The following is a 26,384-nucleotide window of genomic DNA, read 5'->3' as shown; positions in this document are numbered from 1 at the left end:
TAGTCAGATTCGTTTCCACTGTGCCAGAACAGGAACTCCCTCTTTCTTTTTTCTTTAAATATCCAGGATTAATGGAATGATCATCAATTGAGAGTGTAAAAAATAAACGTATTATTCTAGCACAATAGCCTAAAGTATAAACTGGAAATAGATATTACTTGATAGAAAGTTTCAAATGCTCAAATAAGCATGAGAAACACTGGCCTAGAAGATTTATTACTTCAGAACTCAGAACCTTTAAAATGCAAATATGCACCTGAAAGTCTAGGAGGAGGATACAGTTGTCAGCAGTGACTACAGAACTCCCTTTGAAAGGCTTGTCTCAAAGGATTAATACTCTTTTTGGAAGACCCTTTGGGAACCTGTTCTAATGTAGACCCACATACACATTTTCATGAAAGTTTTTTTCAAACAGACATTTCATGGATCAGCATAAACATCTCATTTAAAACAAAGGTATACATATGCTTAATTTGCAACATTTAATTACACTGTGCTTGCAGATTTCAGGGTTTTGTTGTTGTTGTTGTTGTTTTCTCTTTTGTCTTTTTTTAGGGCCGCAACTGTGGCATATGGAGGTTCCCAGGCTAGGGGTCTAATCAGAGCTGTTGCTGCTGGCCTATGCCAGAGTCACAGCAACACCAGATCTGAGCCATGTCTGCAACCTACACCACAGCTCACGGCAACGCTGGATCCTTAACTCACTGATCGAGGCCAGGGATCAAACCCACAACCTCATGGTTCCTAGTTGGATTCATTTCTGCTGCGCCACAACAGGAACTCCAGATTTCAGCTGTTTTTTCTTTTTTCTTCTGATTTACAACTTCATAAAAAAATGATTTCCACTGTGATATTTATTACAAGAAGCTTACTAAACTGCAATGGCATAAAATGAATTTATTGTCCACAAGAAGTCCTGAATGGAAAGTTCCCAAATCTGGAAACAAAGAAAGAAAAAGAAGGTGACTCCTTATTCTTTCATGAGCATGTTACAGATCCTTATTAACCCTTTCTTTTTTTCTTGCAACAATTTTTTGCATGATTTTTCGTCAAGTAAGATGCATGGAAAATACAGACTTGGTAAAGCTGATTAAAATCTGGATCATGGTAATATTTTAACATGAAAATACTGCAAATGATATTCATATGGGAAGTATATCTAAAAGTTTAATCATCTTTGCGTTCTTAATTCTGTTATTTCTTAAATCCTTTACATTGCAGTGCTTATTGAACTCAAAAATGGGTAGTGGCATTCAAGGAAAAAATATTTGAGAAAAAAATCTGTAATAAGAAAAATAGTGCTGGTGTTCCTGCTGTGGTGCAGTGGGTTAAGAATCTGACTGCAGTGGCTTAGGTCACTGCAGAGGCACAGGTTTGATCCCGGGCCCAATGCATTGGGTTAAAGGATCCAGCATTGCCCCAGCTGCAGTGTAGGTCATAGCTGAGGCTCACATTCAATCCCTGGCCCAGGAACTTTGCTGAGGGTGTGGCCATATAAAAAAAGTTCTTAGAGGTTTGCTGAGATTGAAAGATATATAAGAGTGATGTCAAAAGGGAACGCATGTGAAAGTTTTCATCATGTGTGTTTAACCGTAGATTATCCAACTGGTGTGGGTTTGATGCAAAAATCCCACTAGCCTGGGAATGTCCTGCCTGGTTGGTTTTAGCTGCTAGGTGATAAGCTGCTGAGTGCGAACTGGGCGGGGCCATCCACTAGTTCTAAAATTCAATTAGAAACCAGTTAAGTGCCTCTGGTTTTCTCTTACATTTGTTCCAGCCACCATAGGGTTCCCAAGGTCACACACCACCATTCGGGTTACATTTTCCATCTTGTACTCACAGCTCAGTGGTCGCACCCCCTGCAACGGGAAAGAACACCAGCATGGAGTTAGGGGTCAGAACAAATGACATCCTGTCGCAAAAGCAAGGCTGTGGGCCGCCAACCTTCTCTTGATCTCCAATTCCTGTGGGAGTGACTGAGCCCAAGGATAAGCTGGGACCATTGACTCAGAAGAGAAAATTGTGAGGAAAGACCAAAGTTGAATTTTAAGAAGAAACCTATTGGATTGGTAAATACACTGATGGTGTTTGAGGAAGAAAATGTTTGGTAGCGTATGTTTAGGAACATTTTGGAAATTATTGGCACTATTGTTCATGTTAAATTCAGGCCATGAAGATCCTGGCTAATTAAACATGACTTAAACCAATGAAGGCTTGCCAACCTGCAACGACAGCAAGGTATATAGATTATCATCGGACGCAATGACTCTTTGCAAGAGAATGGCTCTGAACACAAGTTTCTCCACACTGTGGTTCCTTTTTCAGATTACACACTTGAATCACACTTGTAAGTTCAAGCTTACAAATACTTAAGACCGGAAGAGAACACTTTTGTGTTTACCCACTGCTTTTTGCCTCCCTTCTTCCCCCATATCCTATTCTGATTAGAATGTTTAAAAACTCAAGCGTGAAGAGGTGCTGAGAACCATGAGCTAGCTGGAGGAGGTCCTAAGGCCACACCCAACAAGAGGGGCAGGATACTGAGGTTTATCTTTGGACTCCTGCCCTCTGCTCATAGCCCCCTCTCCCTGTCTTTAGGATCTTCCCAGCTGCCTAGAAATCCACAGCTGGATCTCCACCCTGAGCCCTTTCCACCTTGCAAAGCCAGATGTCCCTATGGTCTTGCTGTTGCCTTTGGTGGTGACTCCATGCATTCATGTATTATTTGACTCCAACTTAAATGCTGCTGATAGACTGCCTATCAGCCTCATTCCCAAAGATGAGCTTGCCAAATGAAGACTTTCCGAAGGACCCCATGAGAGATCCATGGAAGAGGGTTCCAAATACAAGGACTACTTCTCCATCTGTCAGCTCTACTGAAATTGCACTTAAGGAAGTCATGCGAATATTCAAGTAAAAGTTCCAGAAGCCCTCCACCTTTCCCTTCTTGTCATTTTGTTGAGGAAAACCAAAAGCCAAAACGAAACAAGGAAAAGGCAGACAAACCCAGGCATCTAATTAAATAACTGTGGGTCAATCATATGCTTTAAGAAAATAAGCTTAAGGGGGTAGAGGGATTTTATATATATTCTATCTCCAGTGTCTAGGACAATGTCAGGCTCAAAGCTGTGAATGATGTCAGAGATACAGAGCAGAAATGGCTCACAGTCTTTCCTAAGAGGAGCCTGAAATGAAATGGACAAATGCACAGCTAAGGATAGAGCCCCCCTCCTGCCATCAGCTGTTGAAAGTTCTGCTCGAACTGATGAGAAAGAAGTGAAATCTGGTTTTTGGAGGCAGCATTTAACCTGCCTCCAAATAACCTGAGTGACACGTTGGTATCCTAAGGAGATAAGAAGTAGATTTTCTTTCTCTTTTCTTTCTTCGTTTCTTTCTTTCTTTCTTTTCTTTTCTTTCTTCTCTTTCTTTCTTTCATGGCCACACCTGCTCCATATGGAAGTTCCTGGGCCAGAGTTTGAATCCAAACTGCAGGAATGCTGTACCCTTTAACCTTGTGTGTCAGGCTGAGGATCGAACCTGCGCCTCTGCAGTGATCTGAGCTGCTACAATCAGTTCTCAACCCACTGTACCATGGCAGGAACTCCAGGAAGCATGTTTTTAAAAAGCTGGTAATGTTCTCACTTCTCAAAGGAAGCTTTAGCATGTATTCAAGTTCTTAAGGATCCATAACTGACCCTAATCATACAGACATGTTTTGAGTTGGGATTATGAACTCAATCCTGAAAATGAAAACAAAAACCAAAACCTAGCCAAAGCTTTCCAAAAGGCCCACATGTCCCTTGACTATAATTTGAAGATTTGGTCTCTGTAGTAAATATTTTTATCTTATCTGGTTGATAAGAAGGTTGAAAGTCATATGGACATTTTTTCCCAGCTTTCTAGAAATAGCTTTTCCACATTAATCAAAGATGTTTTCTCTTCCCAAATTCCCCACCCCTTTTCTTTTCTTTAACCTTCGTACTACTCTCTGAGTGGGAAAAACAATGATTGTTTTTCTAGATATTTCTAGATTATTTTTCTCAGCCATTTGCAGCTATTATCTCAACCCATTTATAGTTTTAGAGTATTACTCATTCACTGAAAATATTACTGTGTACCTGCCACTTGCCAGGCACAGATCAAAAAGGAACCTTGTCTTCCTTGAATTTCCAATTATTTGAACAATTGTAGTAAGGAATCACAAGCAATTGCAGAAGCAATGGAAATATACAATTAGTACAATTAATTAAATGTCATGAGAGGAGAAAGTCACAGTGATGGAAGAGGACATGCACATAGAAGAAAGCAATCAAAGATGACCCCCTGGAGGCAGTGACATCTAAGCTGATGGGGGGCAGTGTAGATCAGTGGTTAAGAAAACAGGCCTGACCCCAATGAACCCATTCTACAAAACAGAAACACTCACAGACAGGGAGAATGGACTTGTGGTTGCCAAGGGGGAGAGGGGAGAGAGTGGGATAGCCTGGGAGTTTGAGGTTAAGAGATGCAAACTATTACATTCACCATGGACAAGCAATGAGGTCCTACTGTATGGCCTACATATATGAATGTATGACTGAGTCATTTTGCGGTTCAGCAGAAATTGGCTCAGCATTGTAAAGCAACTATAATACAATATTTAAAAAAAAAAATTCAAGAAGACAGGCCTGGACCTAACAGTTGAGGTGCCAGTTGTGGTTCTGATATGTAGTAGCTGTGTGACTTGGGGCATGTTAGTGAATTTCTCCTAATCTATAAGACAGAGATAACGATAGCCTTGCCATGTCTCTAAAAAGCTGTTAAGAGGATCCAGTAGACTGAACACTTGCAAGAGCTCAGAGTGATTGCTCCGTGGATGTTAGCAGTCTCTATCATGACTGGGCTGAGGCTTGAAGGGTGAGTAGAAAGAAACCAACCAGCTAAAGGGAATCAGAGAGTAGAGTTATGGAGGAAAGAGCAAGTGCGAGCTCTCCAGGGTGGGCAGGTGCACAGGTATGGCAGAAAATGAAAAGAAATTCTTTCCCTCCAGAATGGGAGAGGGGGGAGATTATGCTTAGTGCCACTAAACTGTTACATTTCAAAAGGGTTAAAAAGGTACATTTTATGTTACATATATTTTACAATAATAATAATAAAAATATAAAGCACAAGAATTCCCTTGTGGTTCAGCAGGTTAAGGATCCAGTGCAACTGTGGCGTGAGTTCAATCCCTGGCCCTGGAACTGCCACATGCTGCAGATATGGCCAAAAAGGAAAAAAAAAAAAAAGAGAGAGAGAGAGATAAAAGCACATAGGCATTTATTGTAGAAAATTTTAGAACAAAGGTCATTGAAAAGAGGTATAAGGGCTGGCTAAGTTAAAGTCTCTAGAACGAGAGATGACCAGAATCTACATTTTCAAAAAGATGGATGTTTTCAGCCAAAGAATAACAAAACTTACAATCAGATAATCCCTAATATTTTCCCCTTGAGAGAAGATTGTTAAAAAACAAAAACAAAACAGGAATTCCTGTCGTGGCTCCATGGTAACGAATCTGACTAGTTTCCATGAGGTCGCAGGTTCGATCCCTGGCCTTGCTCAGTGGGTTAAGGATCTGGCGTTGCTGTGAGCTGTGGTGTAGATCGCAGAGGTGGCTCGGATCTGGCATTGCTATGGCTGTGGTGTAGGCCTGTTGATGTAGCTCTGATTTGACCCCTAGCCTGGGAACTTCCATGGCCCTAAAAAGACAAAAAAACAAAAAACCAAACCTTGAACCGCGTATAAATAAAAAGGGACACACACTTTCAAACCGCTCAGAAACAAAGGTGAAATTAGAATGTAACTTCACCATGTCAAATTCAAGTTCTGCCCAGGGGAAGATGATGGAGGAATAGTTAAGGTCTCACGTGAGATTATGGATAATGTCTGTTGTGAGGCTGAAAGCCGGAGATAGAAGTGATCGATGTTTCCTATGTTTTCCACCCAACAAAGAGAACAGTCAACTGGGTATTTTGCTGAAAGAAGAAGGTTTTGCATAGATGCTTCATTTAATGAGGTCAGGGGTGGAGTGACACAAATAGAATTGAAATCATAATATAAGAGGAGGAGCCCGGAAACATTTTTAAAAATAACACGCTTGAGCATCATTGTTTATGTATCGTTTGCATGTGAGTGTTCCTAGGTGAAGTGTTCCCACAAATTTCTTCACCAGGAACTTGTGATGGTTTCGGGACCGTCAGAGATACTTGATTATTGCTCCTCTGGGTTTGTTTGTTTATTTATTTATTTTTATCCAGAAGATAATTCAACCAAAACATAAATCATGAGACTAGAAGTAGGAATAGAGGATTTTCTATTCCCTACTTTTGCAAATGCCTTTAAAATACCGACATCACAACAGTGATTAGCATCTCTATAGAGGAATTATTTTTTCATTAAATTATTTAATCATTAGAATTTGCAAGTTCCCCAGAGCATGTGGTTTTCAGGAAAGTAGCAGCCATTTAATAAATTTCAGTTAAATAGGCACATCCATCAGCAAGAATTCGAATGATACTCCTTGTGCCATCTTTGATGTGAAGTGAAGTGTTGACTCTGAAAGTGTGAAACTTGGTCTCTGTCTTTATTTGTGGGACTGTCTATCTCTGAAGCCATGGGACTCCGTCTGTTATCTTTCAGTGTATTTATAATGGTTTTCCAGCAGAACCTGAGGATATTCTTTTTTTATATTTTTAAAGGATAGTTGATTTACAATGTTGCGCCCATTTCTGTGTACAGCAAAGTGACTCAGTCATAGTACATATACATTCTTTCTCTCATATTCTCTTCCATCATGTTCTGTCCCAAGAGACTGGACATAGTTCCCTGTGCTGTACAGCAGGACCCTATTGCTAAGCCGTTCTAAATATAAGAGTTTGCATCTACCAACCCCAAACTCCCCATCCATCCCACTCCCTCCCTGCTCTCCCTTGGCACCCACAAGTCTGTTCTCCTTGTCCATGAGTCTGTTTCTGCTCTGTAGATAGAGAACCTGAGGATATTCTGAGTGGAAAGATTCCTGTTCTGATAAGGAAAGGACAGAAGATGAAAACTTAACTGTCATTTTAACAAATAGTGGCATTGCTGGATGGAAATATGATGAGAACCTGGCTTTTTCTTGCTCCCAGCCCCAAAAAGGTGGGCCCAGAAGAAGGGAAAAAATTGAACATGTTTCCTCTCCAGTCCCCTGTCTAGGCTGTTTTCAGTGTTCAGCTGGCATTGGTTGGACCTTCCTCTGTAAGCAGTAATGAAAACCAGACATCTGGGACCTGCTTGAAGCATAAAGGAACTCAACGCAAAGGCCAGAAAACAAGCCAGGGTGGGTAGGGGTTAGCTTGGGGATGCAGCTGATGGATCACATTGGAGAGCTGGCTGCTTCTTTCAGACAGCTGTCTTCCTCCCTTCAGGTCTCAATCTTTGGCCACTCCATCTCTGCACTCTGGCCAAGAAAGGTATCAATACCATTGAAGACCCTCTCCCTTCCTGGGCTCTTGCTCTTCAGCTTAACAAAATGAGGTGCGTTCTTGTTTTCTTTGATTAAAGAGGAAATTCTGAGCTCAGATGGCTTGACTTCACATGGGTTTGACTGCAAAAAATATACCTAGTTCTCCCCCCGACCCCACCAGATCACCTGCAGGTATTACCTTGTTGCTGCGCTCAATCCCGACGTAATCAGCCTCTTCTGGGATGGTCACGAAGAGCTCAGCTTCGTAGGCACCTTCCCCTTCATTTCTCGCATTGATGAGGAGCATAAGGTGGTTTTCATCTCCGATGATGACTTGCTGCTTATCTCTAAAAACACAGTTAAGAAAGAATCATGAGGAACTATAGGTCTCTGGACTCATGCACGTTTTATTTAAGGACTCACAAGAAGATATGGAATGCAAGACTGGGATGGATGAAAACCAGACGGATCACCATGAGAGGGTGGTGAGAAGAATCAAAACTGGATGGGAAGGGCAGGAAAACACCCAGGGGTGTGCTGGTAAAAGATCAGCAACCAGTTCTCCAAAGGAGTGGTCACCAGTGATGGGGGAGAGGCATAAAGGGGTGAGGGAGTGTGAGGTGCCAACTACTTGGTGTAAGATAGGCTTAAGGATGTATTGTACAACACGGGAAACATAGCCGATGCTTTGTAATAACTATACATGGAGTGTAACCTTTAAAAACTCTATGGAAAATACCCCCAGAGTTCCTATTGTGGTTCAGCAGTTTAAGAACCTGATGATGTCTCTGTGAGGATGAAGGTTCAATCCCTAGCCTTGCTCAATGGGTTAAGGACCCAGTGTTGCTGTGAACCGTGGTATAGGTCACAGATGTGGCTCAGATCTGCTGTGGCTGTGGCTGTGGCTGTGGTATAGGCCTGCAGCTACAGATCTGCTTTGGCCCCTGGCCTAGGAACTTCAATATGCTGCAGGTGCAGCTATTAAAAAAAAAAAAAAAAAAAGGAAAACAACCAACCAGTTCTCAGAAACAAAACAAAATAAACAAAACCATGATGTGTGATGGCTGCTGATGGCAGTGGTGTAAATCCTCCCACTGCAATCAAGTCAAGCTACCTACATCCTTAACAGTCTGCCAGCAAAAATTCCTGAACATTTAACAATTAGCTTCCAAGTCAGAGGGAGGCAGCTTCAGCACACTGCTGACACTATCCCATAGGAGAAAGATGAGACTTGTGGGGAGAAAGGGAGAGAGAGGATTTCGAAAGTAGGATGGGAAGGCATGTGCAATGCAAAGTGGAAAGTAAGGGGGAAGAAAGAGGCAGATAAAAGATTTTAAATAGCTGATCAAGGATTTTGAGGAAATTCGATTCACTCCAAACTTCACATTGAACCAGCAATTGGAAATGCTCATTTCACTTTTGACCCTTGCTCAAAGCTCCTGCTTTGGACACTAGCTAAATAATGAAGTTTGGAAACTGTCCCCTTGAGAAGTTACCGAGACAATTCCAAACACTGGCCGTGAGATGGTTCCTGGGGTGGGGATGGATTGAGGGGGGTAGGGATGAGCATGAACCTGCTTTTTCCATCATAAAATGTTTTACCTCCCAGTCCCATTTCTTTCTGCAACATAATGCAGTGCAGTTACCAGTGCTGGACTGGTGAGTGTCCATTATAAGCAACCAACAAGCCCTTTGATTCTTATTTGATTTTGAAACAACTTCTGCTTTACTTCAAGCACCTTTAAATTTTTTTTTCAGTAAATCAAAATTGATTTTGTTTTGAACATTTTAATTTTTTTTTTAATGGCTGCATATGGAATCGGAGCTGCACCTGCAGGCCTATGTCACAGCCACAGCAACACTAGCTCCAAGCCGCATTTTTGCAGCTTATGGCAACACCAGATCCTTAACCCACTGAGTGATGCCAGGAATCGAACCTGTATCCCCACGGAGACTACATCAGATCCTTAACCTGTTGAGCCACAATGGGAACTCCATTGTTTTGATCATTTTAAGGATGCCTCTGAGTCATGGGGTGCTGCAAAAACCAGTTCAGCAAAGGTGTAGATGGAACTAGTCTGTCTGAATGCTTTGTCCACATGGTGAAGCAAGTAAATACCATGGGAACCACCCCCAGATGAGCTGACATTGAACAAAAACAACCCCCCCCCAACTTTGGCTGAAAGATAAAACCATCCAGGCAAAATCGCAGGGTATGTCACTAGACATTGATGACAAAGAACCGACCCAAACCCCAGGCTAACCCAAAGTGCAGCCAAGCCTGAGAATTTCACACAGCCCACTTTTTTTTTTTTTTTTTGTAGTAGTAGTGGGAAGTATATACTCTCTCCAGAGAAGCTTTAAATAAACACCTGTATGCCATTAGATTAAATGCACAAGTTTATTTATTTAAACTTACGGTCTCGCTGACAGCTTCAAGTCAGGAATGCACATGTTATCTTCTCCACAGTCGACTAAGATGTGAGCCTGTGTTGTGCAAACACGCATCAGGAAGAATCTGGGAAAAACCTGAATCACATCCTTTTTCCTTGAAAATTGTGAACGATCCCACAAATTAAAGCAAAACGTTCATTTCACCCTGTACGAGTCTGCCCAGCTCCAAACTCTGTGGTCGGCATGTAGCCTCCCCATGTAGCCTTGTTGGCTTAATAGCCCAATTCCAGTTCATTCTGGCATGTCTGTAAAGAATGCTAGTCTGGCCACGTTTTGAGGATTACAGGCTGTATTGCTTCCATGACGGCCGCATTATGAACACATTAAATCTTGGTTGCACAAGGGGAAGGGCTTCTGAAAGCACAATGCTGCAGTTGTTTTCAAGAAACATATTCGGGAAGAAAAATCTCCCAAATGTTACGAGCATGTGTGCAGGAATGAAAAGCAAAAGGGCTGGATTTTGTCTTAAATTCCCAGGAGTAACAGCCAGGACCCGATGGAGATCATTCCATCAAACATGGGTCAGTCCAGGACCTACCTGTTCAGTGACAACACTTGCCCTATAGTGGTTCAATATGGGTTTCACTTCTGGACCTTCTTTAAAGGTGGATTCGTCCAAACTGTAATTCAAACTAATGTTGATTGGAGATAATTTATCACGGAATTCAGTTTCGTCCTAGGAAAAATAATCACACACTCAAGAGAGGTTCCATAACGTGGCTGCAAGATGTGAGTTGGAAAGTAGGCAGCATTTGACTCTGGTCAATGAAAGTGAATGATGAAGTAATTACCACCCCAGAGAGCTGATGGATGTGGAATACAGGGGCCAGCTTAAGGAATGTATATGCAGAGGTGAACTCCTTTAGAGGCGTGGCTTTGGTGAAATATATGCTGCTAGATGTAATCTTGAGGTTCTCCAGATCTTCACCAAGTCACCGGGATTGGTCACATTGCACAGCCAAAAAAATGAGATGCACAATAAATGTCATTGAGAGTTTCGCGAACTGGGCTTTTTATTTCGATAGGGTTGGTAGCATATATGAGTCCCCTTGGGCTCCAAGGAAGAAAACCTCTTGAGTCTCTTTCTTTCTTACCATCTCTTTAAGTCCCTGTTGTGCATGAACTTCAAAACACCTGTATCCCATCTGAGTTCTCTTAGAAAAATAACCAGAAATCCCCCAGGGGTGAAGATGGCAAGGAGTGCCAGCAGCAAGGTCCAGGCACACAGGGACTCCCAAGCCATGGAGTGGGCAGGCCATTCTTTGGCTGTGTGCCAGGATCAGTCATAATGAACCACAAGGGTTGTGCAACAGCTTTTCATTCCAGAATGTGTTCGTCAACTCTTTCTGCAGATTTCCCCTTCCTACATGCCCTCGAAGAGGAAACCAAATGGAAAGAAAGGGGCCTCACAGCCTTCTAACTTGTAAGAAGATGAAATAACTGTTATACACATTTTGGCTTTTTTTTATGGCATATGGAAGTTCCCAGGCTACGGGTTGAATCGGAGCTGCAGCTGCCAGCCTACACCACAGCCACAGCAATGCCAGATTCTGAACCCACTGTGCGGGTCAGGGATTGAACCTGCATCCTCATGCATGGTAATTGGATTTGTTTCCACTGTGCCACAGTGGGAACTCCTACATTTTCGCTTTTTTATTTCATGGCAGGTTTGGGAGTTTTTTTTTTTTTTTAAATGCATTGTTTTAAAAATATAAATTAATTTTAATAAAGCCTTTGAATGCTTCACCCCTTTCCTGAGTTAACTCAGACATGCATGTTGATAAAAATCTGGCCAAACACCCTCACGTAGGGTCAAAATTCAAATAAACTGTGTCTCTCTTTATGTTTTTTTGTTTGTTTTTTTTCGGGGGAGGCAGTTAGAAATGAAAACCACCTGAGTTGATACCACGACCAAGCCTGTGTTCAAAACAAGAGGAAGCCTTGGGAATGAGTAGCGATACGCCATTGACAGAGGTGTGTGTGGTCTTAAAAGAAAGTTTCCTCCTATAAAGTGAAAATGGATGTGGGTCTTTGCGCACTGCTATGATGGTTACAGGGAGAAAAATGGTTGAAATGTGGATTTGAATTGGGGTCTGAATGTCAGGGGCCAGAAAGGTGATTCTGGAACACTTACCCGAAGGTAAACGGTAAAATCCTGGCACTGGAGGGATTTCTGCCCCTTTACCACGAGAGGGAAGATGCGATGTGACTGATGGTTATCAAGGAAGAGGGTGCGTTTAACGGCCCCTTTTTGTTTCAGGGAATCTAATTGCACCTCGGCAGACAGGCCTGGAGGACAGAAACGAAACAAATATCATCCAGAAAGGAAAAGTATTCTGTGAATGCAGTGCTTTATCAGAGGTATGAATTGCTATTTCAACTTGCTTATTCAGGGAATTTTTTTTTTTTTTTTCCCATAGTTGGAATCAAAAACAGTACACAAGCTGCAAAAATTTATAAAACACTCCCCAAGCAAAAAAACCCTCCAAAACCAAAACCAAAAACAACACCCACAAAAAAAAAAACCCAAAAACTCCTTTTTCTACAGTGATTTTATACAAAAAAGTCATTTTCCCCCATGATTAGGTCTGTATTTACAGACAACAGTAATACGACTGATTCAAGTCATATTTATGGAGAAGTTCCCATTTTTATCATAGAAATCTTGGTAACGACAAAGAGATCTTGAAAAGTTTTATATGGTCTATGCAGTGCAATGCTTATTATTGACTTTTCTTAATATGGTCTAGGAGTAGAAAAAATGAAAATATACTCACATATTATGTCTGAAATGCTCTGGCCTGCCACAGATGCACACACTCTTAGAGAAAAGCTAGGGAAAATCAGTCAATAATTTACTGCTTAATAAAGTTTTGAATCTAAAGTAGTGATCTTGGAGTTCCCTTTGTGGCTCAGGGGTTGATGAACCTGACTAAGACCCATGAGGATGCAGGTTCAATCCCTGGCCTCGCTCAGTGGGCTAAGGATCTGGCATTGCCATGAGCTGTGGTGTAAGCTGGCAGCTGTAGCTCTGATTTGACTCCTAGCCTGGGAACTGCCATATGCCACAGGTGCGGCCCTAAAAAGCAAATAATAATAATAACAACAACAACAACAACAATAATAATGATGTAGTGATCTTCCTTCACCTCAACCCACATAAAATGGATGTGTTGTTTTTCCTCTATACTTCTCTCACTCTCATTATACACACACACACACAACTAAACAAATATATTTACTGATTGATATGTACTTATCAAATTCCACCATTTGGCCACAATTCTAATACAATTTTAAAAAGGTGACATTATTACTTAGGAAGGTCCTACTTGAAAATATTACTAGAGGTTGACTGATTTAATCAATGGATTAATTAATCAATTACTTGCTGCCTTTATTCAAGAAATGCATCTGAGTGTCTCTCGTGTGCCAAGGAGTGAAGAATTGGGCAGAACAGCGGGGGAACAGCTAGTGGCAGAGTCTGGAAGTGAACAAGAACACGACCCCAGCTTGAGGAATGTGAAGGAATCGGGGGTGTTTGGAGCACTAGGGCAGGATGGGGCACCGTAGGACACCAGGCTGGCTCGGGGGATGGGTGAGGAACAGGACTTTGAAAATCACATTAAAGGGCATTCCCTTCTCAGTGGTCAATGCACCCGACTAGGATCCATGAGAATGTGGGTTTGATCCCTGGCCTTGCACATCGGGTTAAGGATCCAGTGTTGCTGTGTCTGTGATGTAGGCTGGCAGCTGTAGCTCCGATTAGACCCCTAGCTTGGGCAACTTCCATATGCCACGAGTGTGGCCCTAAAAATGCAAATAAAAAAAAAAAGCAAAAATTGCATTAAAGACTCTGGATTAAGAGGTAAAATCTACTAAGTATAAGATAAGCTATAGCAGTTGTTGTCGTGGCTCAGTAGAAATGAATCTGACTAGGATCCATGAGGATGCAGGTTTGATTCCTGGCCTCATTCAGTGGGTTAAGGATCTGGCATTGCTGTGAGCTGTGGTGTAGGTCGCAGACACAACTTGGATCTGGCCTTGCTATGGTTCTGGCATAGGCCAGCGGCTACAACTCTGATTTGACACCTAAACTGGGAACCGCCATATGCTGCTGGTGTGGCACTAAAAAGAACCCCCCCCAATAATAATAATAAAATAAACTACAAAGATACATTGCACAGGAGTTCCTGTTGTGGCTCAGTGGTAATGAATCTGACTAGTATCCATGAGGACAGGGGCTCGATCCCTGGTGTCACTCAGTGGGCTAAGGATGTGGTGTTGCTGTGAACTGTGGTGTCGGTCCCAGACTTGGCTTGGGTCTGGCATTGCTGTGAGCTGAGATGTAGGCCGGCAGCTGCAGCTCTGATTCAACCCCTAGCCTGGGAAATTCACATATAGCACATCATGAGGAAGAGAGTACTTATTTTATAATAACTATAAATGGAGTAGAACCTTTAAAATGCCGAATCACTAGACCACACAGCTGTAATTTATGTAATATTATACATTAACTACACTTCAATTAAAAAAAATTGGATTTAATTCTGAGAGGCATGGAGCATCATGGTATGATTAACCCATAATCCTCTCTGCTTAGGAGACGGGAACTGAGCAGTTCCTTGCGGGGGTATCATGTGAGGCCGAGACACTAGAGAAGGGAAGGGAAAAAGAAAATGTCTCAGGCTAGGTGGGCACAATGATACAGTGTATAAGAACAATAAAAAGAAGGTGGATGTGCAGGAGAGACCTTTGCAGTTTGGTCTTGAGCAGGCCCTAAAGTCAATCCAGGGTGGTGCCTGCCACAGTGGCTTGTAGGATGACCTGTACTTGGGCCTGTCCTGTGGCCGTGGAGGGAAGAAGGACTGAGCAGTGGTCTCTGCCTGACCGTTGCATGTGCTCATCTCCCTGCAGAGATGTGTCAAGTCCTAACAGCCAGCATTCCAAAGGGCATTTTGCACATTTCTAACTATTTTCTATAAGAAAATACCTCAAGGGGAAACGTTTCAGGGAGGGGTACATTGCGAGGTTGGGATTGGCAGATACACACCACATTATACAAAATTGATTAAGTAACACAGAGCTACTGTGGAGCAGAGGCAAGTCTACCCAACACTCTGTGATGGCCTATAGGGGAGAAGAATCTAAAAAAGAATGGCTGTGTGTATACGTATAACTAATCCCCTTTGCTGTACACCTGAAGCCAACTCAACAGTATAAGTCAACTACATTCCAATAACATTTAAAAAAAAGAAAATACTTAAGTATGATTGAATGAGAGTCTTCACGTTTCTACTAGGAAATATTCTAGTGTGATTTGACTCTTTCTACAGAATCTAAAAGGAGTGAGTAACCCCTAGTCGTGCTTTAATTATGTGTCAGCTTCCTGTGTCAAATATAATGAAGATGTGTCACATCTGGGATTCATCTAGCTCCTGTGACCTGTCACTGTCTCCCTTCAGGGTAAATAATTTGCCACATACCATTAGGCCAAAAGTTTCCTGAGATGTCTCTGCTATTACAAGTGTTTGCACCACCTCCCCAGAGAAATCAACAATTTCAGCCCACTGCTACTTCCATTAGAATGATTTAAGAAAGATGAATAGTTAATCACATCTTTAAATGTTGTAGAAGGTCTGGCTTTCAAAGTTGCAGTTTGTTTCTGTGTGCGGCTTTTGGAAGTACTTGCTTATGTGCTCAAGTTGCCCACTGACCTTTTTTTCCTATTCATCAGTACACTGCATAGGCAACATGCATTAGCTTGAAGAAGGTAAATTCTTATTTGCAATAAAATTATCAATATAAAGAGATGAAAATAATTTTCCACACAGTATTTTGTTTAACACAACTGAAAAGCAATACAACTTTTGCAAAAGAAATAAATTAAAGCTATGAATGTGCACATTATCTCCTCTGTGAAAAGTATTTGATCGAAAAATGGTGTTATCATCTGAAGGGCTCCTCTGGATTTATGAATTAGACGTCAGTGTTTTTCTACACTTCTTTCTTCGTTCCCCCTCCCCCATTCCCTTTATATCAAGTGGATGATTTTAGCTTTTTCATACAAATTTAAATGACTGCTACAACTTACTGAGTTATCACAGCACTCCAGCTTTAACTTGTTGGTTTATAGATGACTTTAGCAGAAAAGAGTTGCCAAATTAAAACTTTCAAAGCACTCTGTTCTGATCGCAACAGAAAACCTCGGAGTTCCCATTGTGGTTCAGCAGGTTATCAACCTGGCTTGTGTCTATAAGGATGCAGGTTCGATCCCTGGCCTTGATCAGTGGGTTAAGGGTCTGGCATTGCTGTGAGCTGTGGTGTAGGTCACAGACTCCGCTCAGATCTGGCATTGCCGTGGCTTTGGTATAGGCTGGCAGCTGCGGCTCCGATTCAATCCCTCGCCTGGGAACTTCCATGTGCCGCAGGTGTGAGCCTAAAAAAGAAAACAAAACAAAAAATTTTGCTGAAATATTCATTCTGAATTTAGAAAAACACTTACATTATCTTATATTAACTATATTATATGATGTGATGTTATATAGAGAGACACACATATACATCATATGTTTTATATGACAGATAATTAGGACTGTGCCCAACTATAACATACACTTGGGTTGTCAGGGAAAGCTGTGCATTATTATCAGAATTAAAATTTCAAACTAGCACGTAAGATAAAATGTAAATAAATAAAATAAATAAAATGTAAGATAAAAGATTAAATTTCAAACTACCATGTCAAGATAAAACAGGTCTGATTGGAACAAAAAATAAAACCCGTTAAATCGGCCCAGATCCCTCATCATATACTTTCTAGATGAAACTGGTGGTCCCCTCTTCCAGTGTGTCAGCAGGCAGGACGGTACCAGTCCTTTAACACTAGTCCTGACCCAACACAATGACAATTCTGTGATGCAACCGTGTTCATAGCCACATATGGGGGAGGAGGAATGACTTGAAAACAGGACTTGAAAGCCCAAAGCAATACATTGTTCAGTCTAACCAATTCAATATTTTTTCAATGATAGCAAATATCAGGTTTTACATAACATTAGGCATATCTGAAAAATTTTTTAAAGATTTAAAAAGTGGGTAGGTATGAACTTTTACATTTCTAAAATAATTTTTTTACTAGTTTTTATTTTCCTCATTCCATAACAATTATATATATATGTATATGCATATATGTGTGTGTGTGTGTATATATATATATATATTTGCTTTTAGGGCTGTACTTGCCACATATGGAGGTTCCCAGGCTAAGGGTCAAATCTGAGCTGTAGCTGCAGGCCTATGCCACAACCACAGCAATGCAGGATCCTAGCCGAGTCTGTGACCTACATCCACAGCTCACGGCAACGCCAGATCCTTAATCCACTGAGCAAGACCAGGGATTGAACTTGCGTCCTCATGGATGCTAGTTTGATTTGTGAACCACTGAGCCATGATGGGCAACTCCAACAATTAAATATTTATGGGCTGGCTTTATTTTTTTTTCCTAGCTTAGAAATGCAAGTAGCAGCAACTTTATAAAACTATACAGCTGTTTGAAAGACACAGAAATGGGTGGGAATAGAGAACTGCTTCCCAGTTACTTAATCGTTTTCACATGTACAAGTTTATATCAAATACAGACAAAAATTACAGAAAAAAAAAATCAACAAAAGCCCTTCAATCGTTTTGGAAAAACTGTGCTAAATTCCTATAATAAGTTTTTCAAAGTATCTGAGGAACACATTTTAAATGGAACCCACTGTTAATTTCCATGTTCGAATCCTGAGTCACCCATTTGAAATGTTTGCATGTGAAAATGAAACATCTTTCAGAAAATGCATGCAATGGAATCTAATAAGTAAAGACACGTACTGTGCTTTTGCCCACATAAAAAAGTGTGTTTTATCTTAGTAATCTGATTTAATGCAAAAAGAGTTCATGAAAAGAAAGGCATTTTCTTGTTAAAAAGTAATATTCTTTCATGAAACCAAACGGATCTCATAATGTGTTAAAAACACTAAAATTGTACAAAATATTCCAAAACCTGAAAATCCTTAGGAAAAAAGATCTAGTCTGTAATTTTTTACAAGAGCCATACTCACGCATTTTAAAGAATTCACTCTAGAAGTCCATTCAGTTATCAATGAGGGAACATAGGACTACTGGGAGAAATCATTGAAGTTTTAATAAGTACCTGAATAGGACTCACGGTTCATTTCATGTTTATTTCATGCAGGGTAAGGAGAGATGCTGGCTCTTCCACATATTTTCCTAGATCAGCTTTCATTATAATATTTTATGGTTTTAAACCATTTTAAAATGTGCTCAAGGGCATTTCCCAGCTACTTTCAGAAGCTAGTTAAGGAGAAGAAAAGCCTCCCAGATTGAAAGGTCCCAGCCAAGAATACTTGCAAAGATTTCTTCAGGGTTCTTCTCAGCCCTCATCTTCCACCCTAAAGGCTTTGACTCCAGAATGGACCCCTGTCCAAAGGCCACCAGCAACAGGCTGAAACCTGGCTGGGATAACTTTTCTCAGTCTGGACCAGTGTGTTTTGCTTTCTGAGATTCTTAGGAACCAAACACACTGAGTTAGCCCACATCTTCTAGAAAACGGGGGCAAATCTCCAACACTCCCATAGGTGTTGATTTTTTGGTGCATACACACCAAGGCATTACCCAACATGGCAGACCTCTGACCCAAGAAGATCTACAGCTTGAGAAGCAAAGCAGCATTTTCTTGAGCTGTGCTACAGCCAAGTTCCATCTCCCAGTCCCTTCAGGTGACCTGGCCAGATTCAGAAGGAACATTCTCAGAAGCTTGTTCTCCTACAGCAGAGGTAAAGGAACTTCTGCTCTTCCTGATAAGATAGTGGCCACAAAAATATAGCTGAGGACACAAACTCTATTTTTTTTTTCTTTTTACGGCCACATCTGTGGCATACAGAAGCTCCAGGGCTAGGAGCTGAATCACAGATGCAGCCGAGGTCTACACCACAGCCGCAGCAACACTAGATCTGAGCTGCATCTGTAAACCATGATGCAGCTTGCAGCAGCGCCGGATCCTTAACCCTCTGAGCAGGGCCAGGGGTAGAGCCTGCATCCTCATAGACACTAGTCAGTTTCTTAGCCCACTGAGCCACAACGGGAACTCCCACAAACTTTATTTTTATAATGTTTACCTCCTGATTTGTACATGTGATGTTACAAAACTGACATGTTTTTAGCATAGGAAACAGTAATTTAACCCAAGCTTGATGATTTAAAAAAAAGGGGGGCGGGCAATATGTACGTCTGAAAAGTGGTATCCGTAAGCATAGGCACATGCAAGCATCAGGGTATTTATTTTTTATTTTTTATTTGATTTTTTGTTTGTCTTTTTTAGGGCCTCACCCATGGCATATGGAAGTTCCCAGGCTAGGGATTGCATTGGAGCTGCAGCTGCTGGCTTACACCACAGCCACAGCAACACTGGATCTGAGCTGTGTCTGCAAACTACACTGCAGCTCACAGCAACACTGGATCCTAAACCCACTGAGTGAGGCCAGGGATTGCACCTGAGTCCTCATGGATACTAGTCGGGCTTATTACCACTGAGCCAGGATGGGAACTTCATCAGACTATTTTATTATAAGTTTTCGGTTTGGTTCATGTTCATTTTATGGCCCAAGAATCTAAGAGATCTCCAAGATTTCCTTTGTCAGGAGTTTTCTCAAGTGTTTTTATGCTTCTCATCTCACCTGGAGTCTGTAGTTGGGAGAAAGAGCCTTCACGTGATAAATGGCAAAAGGGTGGCATTGTGTCAGAAAGACTATTTTTTTCTTTTGAAAAACTGACTTCTGGCCCTTCAAATGTGATGCACAGACCCGCAGCATCAGCGCCTTCTTGGAGCTTTTTCTAGTGTAGTCTCAGACATTCCCATTGTGGCTCAGCAGGTTCAAGACCCGATGTTGTCTCTGAGGATGCTGGTTCGATCCCTGGCCTCGCTCAGTGGGTTAAGGAGCTGGCATTGCCACAGGCTGTGGGGTAGGTCGCAGATATGGCTCAGATGCAGTTGCCAAGGCTGTAAACCACAGATGCAGCTCCAATTTGATGCCTAGCCTGGGAATTTCCATGTGCCACAGATGTGACTGTGAAAGAAAAAGAAAAAAAAGAAAAAAAAAGTAGTCTCAGGCCCGCCAGACGCTACAGGTTCACAGGATTCTGCAGGTGATCTGAGTCCCCACAAGAGGATGAGAAGCACTTACTCACCAGGCCACAGATGCTGTAGATTCTGGAATCTGGCAGGTTTTGTTTTCCAGATTGATAATCACTGGCTGCAGGAGAAGCTGGGCTTCCACAGTAACAACTGGCCTTGCTCTGCAGGGAAGGGGACACAGGGTGTTCAGGGGCCACATGAGTGGCAGGCAGGAGGCCACTCTGCTTCGAGAGGCCACCGCCAACACCCCTAGCACTGGTGCCATGAAGTTCCCTCACTGTGGGAACAGGTGGGCTCCAAACTCACCTACCTACCTCCGAACACATTTGGCAGCTCATGAGGACAAAACAGGGCCGCTGGAGGCCCCTCTGGCAAAGCCACATTCACAGACCTGCTGTGTTTCTGGAGTGGCTCATAGTATTTTGACGGCCTTGCTGTGAAAATGCTTGTCTGAGATCTGCTACTCACTCTAGCTTTGCATCTGAATACGAGGAAGCATGTCATCCTACAGCTCCTTACCTGGCATCTTTAAGTACCTGAGTTCTGCTCCTTGGCTCACCATCTTGATGGGTGATTTTTAAATTCTGATGGATAATTTTCCAGCCAAGCTCTGCATACTAAGCTAATAAACATACCAGTGTAGCTTGACAGATTCATTCTTGGCTTCACGCCGAGCAATGGTCCCCCATCCTGACTGCACAAGAGAAACACCCAAGGAGTTTTACAACAGAAACTGTGGCCAGGTCCACCAGAGACCGAGTCAATCAGATCCCCCTGGGTCTCAGGGCCAGGCCCTGGCATGTTGCACAAACCCTCCAGGTGATTCTATTGTGCAGCCAAGTTTGAGGAGAGGAACTAATAAAAACTCCATCCCAACCGCCCAGATGAGGATAACCAGACAAGAAAGTAAGTCACTGGGAGAGGGAATGGGGCAATTTTTAAAGCGTGGTTCCAAGAAGGGGAGGTGGGAGCCAAAGGACCAGATGACAACATGAGATGATGCCATGTTGCTTAAGTTTTCCTCTGACAAGAGGGAGGCCTGGGCCTTGAGGCAGCGTGTTGTGTAGGGCGCTGCTTTAAACAATTGCATGATTATTGTAATGGCACCCAATGGGATTTTTTCCTAGACCCCTTTGTGCTATTTATCTGTAGTCTGTAACATGATTTTCTCTTCAATATTGTGTTAGCTGTAGCCCTTGGAAGGGCAGATGATGAGAGAGGATTAGACACCCAAGACATTTATTAGGGTAAATACTTGTAAGAAAAAAAAAGGAGGGAGGGTGGTGGCTGGGAGCATGACAGAGGTCTGATCTCTGTGAAGGGATGAGGGAAGAAAAGGGGTTGGAAAGAAGCTCCAGCCAGGGCACAGGGGAATCCTTGAGCCAAAGCTGCTTATCAGTGGAGCTCCAGGTGGGACTGTGTTTGTATCCCTGTTGTGTGGAGGAATCAGCTGGGAGAAGCTCATGGAAAATAGAGCCTTGTTGCAAATATAGATTCAGGTCATAGAGGCTGGACCATGAGTCAGTTTCACACTGTCAACTCTGAGTGGTGCAACTTCATGGCTCCACAAACACAGCCCCATCCTTCAGGCACTTTGACAGTTTCAGTCACCTGATTCTCTATACCTGGAAGTGGAGAGTGGCTGGTACTGCTTCTATCAGTCCTCCTCAGAGTATGTCTTAGGACTGACGAAGAAGAAAAATCTTACCTACTTGAGGAATCCCTCTGGAAGATGACCTGGGTTAGTCACATATGCCCAGAGCGCCTGGATTGGCTCTCTGTCTTTTGTCTTGATAGCCTGATCTAATGTCTCACATTCCTATAAAACTTTTTTGAAGGAGAAAAAAGAATCTGAAATTTTTGCGCACATCTGTCTACCAGTTACTTACTATTCTGTGTACTTTACATGCAAATTCCCACTCAATCCCTTTTCACAAAAATAACCTTATAAAGTAAATATTACACCCATTTTATAGATGAAAAATCTGAGGCTAGCCCAAGATTACAAATTGGGGAGTGTGTGGAATGGCCAGGTTTTTGAATCTAGATCTGCCACATCTGTACAGTTGTTTAATACTTGGTTATGGAGGCTACCAATGCTTGGTATTTTCTATCCCCTAACTTAGTGCCCACACTTGATTATAGAGGCCAGGATACATAGTAACATTTTCCCCACCCTGCATTCCTTCTCTATAAGCACATTATAGAGATAATTTAAAGGCAGTAACATCTAAAAAGTGTGTCAGTTTATAAGATCTGCTGAAAGTCATATCTCATTTAACATTATTATGTTAGTTGAGGCTGGAACTGTGGCCATGAAGGATGAGAGTAAAAAGACAGAGGGATGAAAGAAAGGGACAGATACTTGTGAGAAAATATTCTTCCAAACATTAAAAAGAGCCTCTAAATGTTCTCCAAAATAAATACTTGGCAGTATACTCTTTAAGACAAAACTAACAACAAAAGGTAAATACATTTGTAACAATTAGAAGAACATATCCATCAATGAAGGAAAAAAGAGAATATTACTCAACCATTAAAAAGGAAATATTGTCATTTGTGACATCATGGAAGGATCTTGAGAGCATTATACCAAGTGGAAAAAGTCAGACAGAAAAAGACAAATACCATATGATCTCACTTATGTGCAGAATCTAATCTAAAACAAATAAAACCCCAAAACCAAAATAAGAACATATACATATAGAGAACAGATTGGTGGTTGCCAGAGATGGGGTAGCGGAAATGGGTGAAAGTCGTCAAAAGTACAAACTTCTAATTATAATATAAATAAGTTTGGGGGACATAATATGCAATATGGTGACCATAGTTAAAAATACTGTGTTGTATATTTGAAAGTTGAAAGTTATTGAGAGGGAAGATGTTAAAAGTTCTCCTCCCATGCAGAATAATTGTAACTATGTGTGGTGATAGATGCTATTAGCCTGACTTATTGTGGTGAGCATTTTGCAATATACACAAGTATTGAACCACTATGTTGTGCACCTGAAACTAATATAATATTATATGTCAAAAAAAGAATATTTGAGTACCACCAACCACATACCTGTAAACAGCTACTTTTCCTGTTCCAAATGCTCCCACAATTAAATCTAAAAAAGACAAAACACATGCACAAATTTTACAGAGATGATCTAAACTCATAATCACAAATGGCACACAGAGCATCCTGAAAAAAAAAGGCTGATTACAGAGTGAGAGTCATAACAAGAAGTGCACACCTTTCTTAAGACATTTTGCAAAGGATATTAGAACTTCACTCGAAATCACTATGACTCATAAATCAACAGATCTCAAACCTTTTTGGACTCAGGCCAGATTTATAAAAATGCTTAAGATACTCATTGTAACATCCTTTCTCCTATCCTTCAGACTCAAAGCACACATCTTAAATCAAATGGGAAAAAGCATGTGTTCAGTGCCCACTGTGTACCGGGCTGATATCATATATTGCTTTATCGTCTCCCTACCAGCAATAACCCTGTGAAGCCAGTATTTTACCAATAATGTGGGACATTTCGGCTGTCATCTTGACACAACTATTTGCTCTTTACAAATAGTGTGGATGATGAGTATGGTTTTGGCAGAGTGACTAGTAGTCTATGAAATAACTGACACATGATTACTAGCACCCATTACTCGTGGTTTTGCTTCTTCAGTTTTAGTTATCCATGGTCAATCTCGGTCCAAAAATATTAAGTGGAAAGTTCTAGAAATAAACAACTCATAAATTTTAAATTGCATGCCATACAGAGCAGTGTGATGAAATCTCATGCCATCCTATTCTGTCCCACCTGGGATGTGAATCACTTCTTGGTCCAGTGTGTCCTGCCTGTAGTCAATTTGCAGGCATGTTGCAGTGCTTGTTCAAGAGACCCCTACTTATACTTAATTACGGCTCCAAAGTGCAAGAGCAGTGATGCCTAGCAATTAAGAGATGATAAAGAGAGGCTGTAAGGTGCATCACTGAAGTGAAAAGGTGGACATTCTTCACTTAATAAGGAAAGAAAAATATTGTATGCTGAAGTCACTTTGATCCACAGTAAGAACAAATCTATCTGTGAAATTGTAAAGAAGGCAAAAGAAAGCCCTGCTAGTTTTGCTGTTGCACCTTAAACTACAAAAGTTAGAGCCACAGGTGGGAGAAGCGCTTCATTAAGAGGGAAAAGGCATTAAATTTGTGCAATAAACTATATTCTGAGAGAGAGAGAAACCACATTCACATAACTTGTGTTATAGTACATGGTTATCGTTGTTCTATTTTATTATTAGTTGTTAATCTCTTATTGTGCCTAATTTATAAATTCAACTTTATGTAGAGGAGAAAACATAGTGTATAAAATATATACTTTCCAAGGTTCCGGGCATCCACTGAGGGTCTTGGAACACAGGACCCCATGGATAAGGAAGGAAACTACTCTTTAATAATATTAAATAACACCAACAGTGGTAATAATAAACAGCACATACTGAACACTTAATCTAGGCCAGGAATTATTTTAATGGATTTGCTTGCACTGACTCCTAACAGGAAGTTAAGAAGTCTGTATTATTAGTGCAGTTTTGCAGATCAGTAATGGGAGGTTTAAGGAGGCTAACCTAATCATTCACCAAAGTTCACAAAAGTAGGTAAGAGGTGGAGCTGAGCTGCAGTGGTGCTGGGCAACGGCACAATCTTAGACTATTTGAGGGGTTAGGGTTACAATTGTCTCAGAGATGGGCTAAGACATAGGCAGAACCCTCTGTTTCTCTTAGTCTCATTTATGATGGTTTTCTTTCTTGGTGGGTGCAATCAAACAAAAATGTAAATGACCATGGCTGTATCTGCAGAGTGCATTTAGATGGAGAGATGGGAAAGCTGGACTCAGTAGAAATAACGGCCACAGACCCACAGACGAAGACTTAAAATAGCTGAAGCTCTCATTGGTGAATTCTGGTAGAACAGAAGTGAAATTGAAGGAAAAAAAAAAAGAGGGGGTAACTTCTTTAGCCATGCCATATGGAAAACCGATCAAGGAATTACACTGGATTAATGGAGCTTGTACAGGAAAATGATTTGTTGCCACGTGATCTTGGCATTCTCCTTTTCAGAACAAAGGAACTGGTCAGACTGCAAGCAACTCTGATTCTTCTCTCGGGGCTTCTCTTGGCTGGGCCAGGGCAGGCTGGAAGCACCCTGGGCCACTGCCCTAGCATGTGATGGATGGGAACTAGATGGATAACTAGGGACAATAGCTAGCATGGCTTCTTTCTTAGGGTGAATCTGAGGCATACACTCTTCTGTCTCCCAGATCTCACCAGCTAGACAGAGCCTGGTGGCCCACCCTGTCAGCCTCTTGAGAATAATCTTTCCACATCTCTCTTCGCTACTCCCTTAGCAATGGTTTTTTTTTTTTTTTTGAGGGTTATTTTCCAAAGAAATGTCTTGTTTTTTAATTCTTGCCTTAAAGTCTGCTCTAAAAGAACCCAACCTAAGATACCATAATTCTTGCTAAAATGTTATTCTTTTTTTAAAATGGACTTGAGTATCTTCAGGAATAAAATCACCATCAAAACCTCTTTTGTTACCTAGAAGAAACCTAAGTGGATATCAGCAGATGAATGGATAAAGAAAATGTGGTGTATATAAACAGTGGAATACTACTCAGCCATAAAAAAGAATGAAATATTGCCATTTACAGCAACATGGATGGACCTAAAGATTGTACTGAGTCAGGCATGGAAAGACAAATATCATATGATATCACTTATACGTGGAATCTAAAAAAAAGTTAAATGAATTTTTATTCAAAACAGAAAGGACTCACAAACACAGAAAACAAAATGTGTGGTTACCAGGAAAAGGGATGGGGGAGGGATAAACTAGGAATATGAGATTAACAGAGATCATTATATATAAAGTAGATAGACAACAAGGATTTAATGTATAGCACAGAGAACCACATTCAGCATGTTGTAAGAACCCATAGTGGACAAGAATCAGAAAAAAAAACATGTATATATATAACTGAATCACTTTGCTATACACCTGAAACTAGCACAATGTAAATCAACTATACTTGAAGTCAAAAATCTCATTTTACAGATAAAGAATCAGATTCAGATAACAGGCTCAGGATTGGAGTCCAAAGCTTCATATGTTTAAAAAAGTTTATTTTGTTGATATATACTAGGCCCATTCATGTTGCTGCAAATGGCATTATTTCATTCTTTTTTATGGCTATGTAGTATTCCGTTGTATACATGAACCAC

At 41.3% G+C, this 26,384-nt stretch overlaps 1 protein-coding gene across 1 annotated transcript in view; it reads right to left on the bottom strand.

Moving 5' to 3' along the window:
* ITGA8 (integrin subunit alpha 8) overlaps positions 1-26,384 on the bottom strand; it is a 169,538-nt gene that overhangs the window by 55,708 nt on the left and 87,446 nt on the right. The window contains exons 14-21 of the mRNA XM_047754600.1: positions 23,179-23,224; positions 20,165-20,272; positions 12,694-12,749; positions 12,051-12,205; positions 10,455-10,592; positions 9,882-9,949; positions 7,662-7,809; positions 1,767-1,859 (exon numbers count right to left, since the gene is read on the bottom strand). Of these exons, the coding sequence (XP_047610556.1) occupies positions 1,767-1,859; positions 7,662-7,809; positions 9,882-9,949; positions 10,455-10,592; positions 12,051-12,205; positions 12,694-12,749; positions 20,165-20,272; positions 23,179-23,224 (812 nt within the window). The remainder of the gene's footprint in view (positions 1-1,766; positions 1,860-7,661; positions 7,810-9,881; positions 9,950-10,454; positions 10,593-12,050; positions 12,206-12,693; positions 12,750-20,164; positions 20,273-23,178; positions 23,225-26,384) is intronic.

Source organism: Phacochoerus africanus, chromosome 12, assembly GCF_016906955.1.
Source record: "Phacochoerus africanus isolate WHEZ1 chromosome 12, ROS_Pafr_v1, whole genome shotgun sequence".
Classification (NCBI taxonomy): Eukaryota; Metazoa; Chordata; class Mammalia; order Artiodactyla; family Suidae; genus Phacochoerus; species Phacochoerus africanus.
Note: the sequence above shows the minus strand (reverse complement) of the source record. Positions and strands in the feature narration are given on the sequence as shown.